The sequence below is a fragment of the Cystoisospora suis genome, assembly GCF_002600585.1.
Source record: "Cystoisospora suis strain Wien I chromosome Unknown contig_3433, whole genome shotgun sequence".
In the NCBI taxonomy this organism is placed as follows: domain Eukaryota; phylum Apicomplexa; class Conoidasida; order Eucoccidiorida; family Sarcocystidae; genus Cystoisospora; species Cystoisospora suis.
The window spans coordinates 1-638 of NW_027156228.1; the positions used below are offsets into that span (position 1 = coordinate 1).

General features: G+C 53.0%; 1 protein-coding gene across 1 annotated transcript; it reads right to left on the minus strand.

Moving 5' to 3' along the window:
• Positions 1 to 427: 427 nt before the first annotated feature.
• CSUI_006694 (uncharacterized protein) lies at positions 428 to 627 on the minus strand (the record flags this gene model as incomplete). Its single annotated transcript, XM_068066847.1, has 1 exon — positions 428 to 627. A coding segment is annotated over one exon (198 nt), but the record flags the coding sequence as incomplete, so codon positions are not given.
• Between the last annotated feature and the right edge of the window lie 11 nt (positions 628 to 638).

Here is a 638-nt window from a genome sequence, read left to right on the forward strand (position 1 = left end):
AAGAATTTCAACGGCCCAAGGTGCGGAGAGAAGACGGGAGATGTCTACAAAAGAAGAGCTAAAGCAAAGGAAGGGTGCCGTAAGCTCGATGGGAAATAGGCGAGAGAAGATCTCAGCAGTGGAACAGCAGGCGGAAGTACATGGACCGGAAAAGGGTAAAGTGTCGTGCGAAAGTGGAGAATAGACTCAGAAGGGTGGATAACTATCGGTTCCGGGAGAAGCAATAACGCTAAGTTGAAGGGTACGGTCTTAAGTTCTGAACAGGCTAAGTGGCAGCAAGTTGTGCGGCAAGCCGATGCTAACGATTTTAAACCGGAGGAAACCGGTGTGATGGAGTTGGCTCGGACACGGGACACGGGTCATGCAAAACACGGAACGGAAAGGGAGAGGCCAGCCCAAGGTGTTCTGGGTCCATCAAACAATGGGACCGGTCTCCGCTCGGCAGCACGGGCGACTGAAGTCGCAGCGGAGGCAAAAGAAGCACACGGGAGGATGGGTAGAAACAATACCCACGAAGGTGTATTGCTTCAGCCAATACCAAGCAAAATGGGCACGACGACCCGTCACGAAGTGTCGAAGACACATACACTCAATTGCCCGTTCATCCACACGACGGCGGATTTCGTTGGTACACGGGG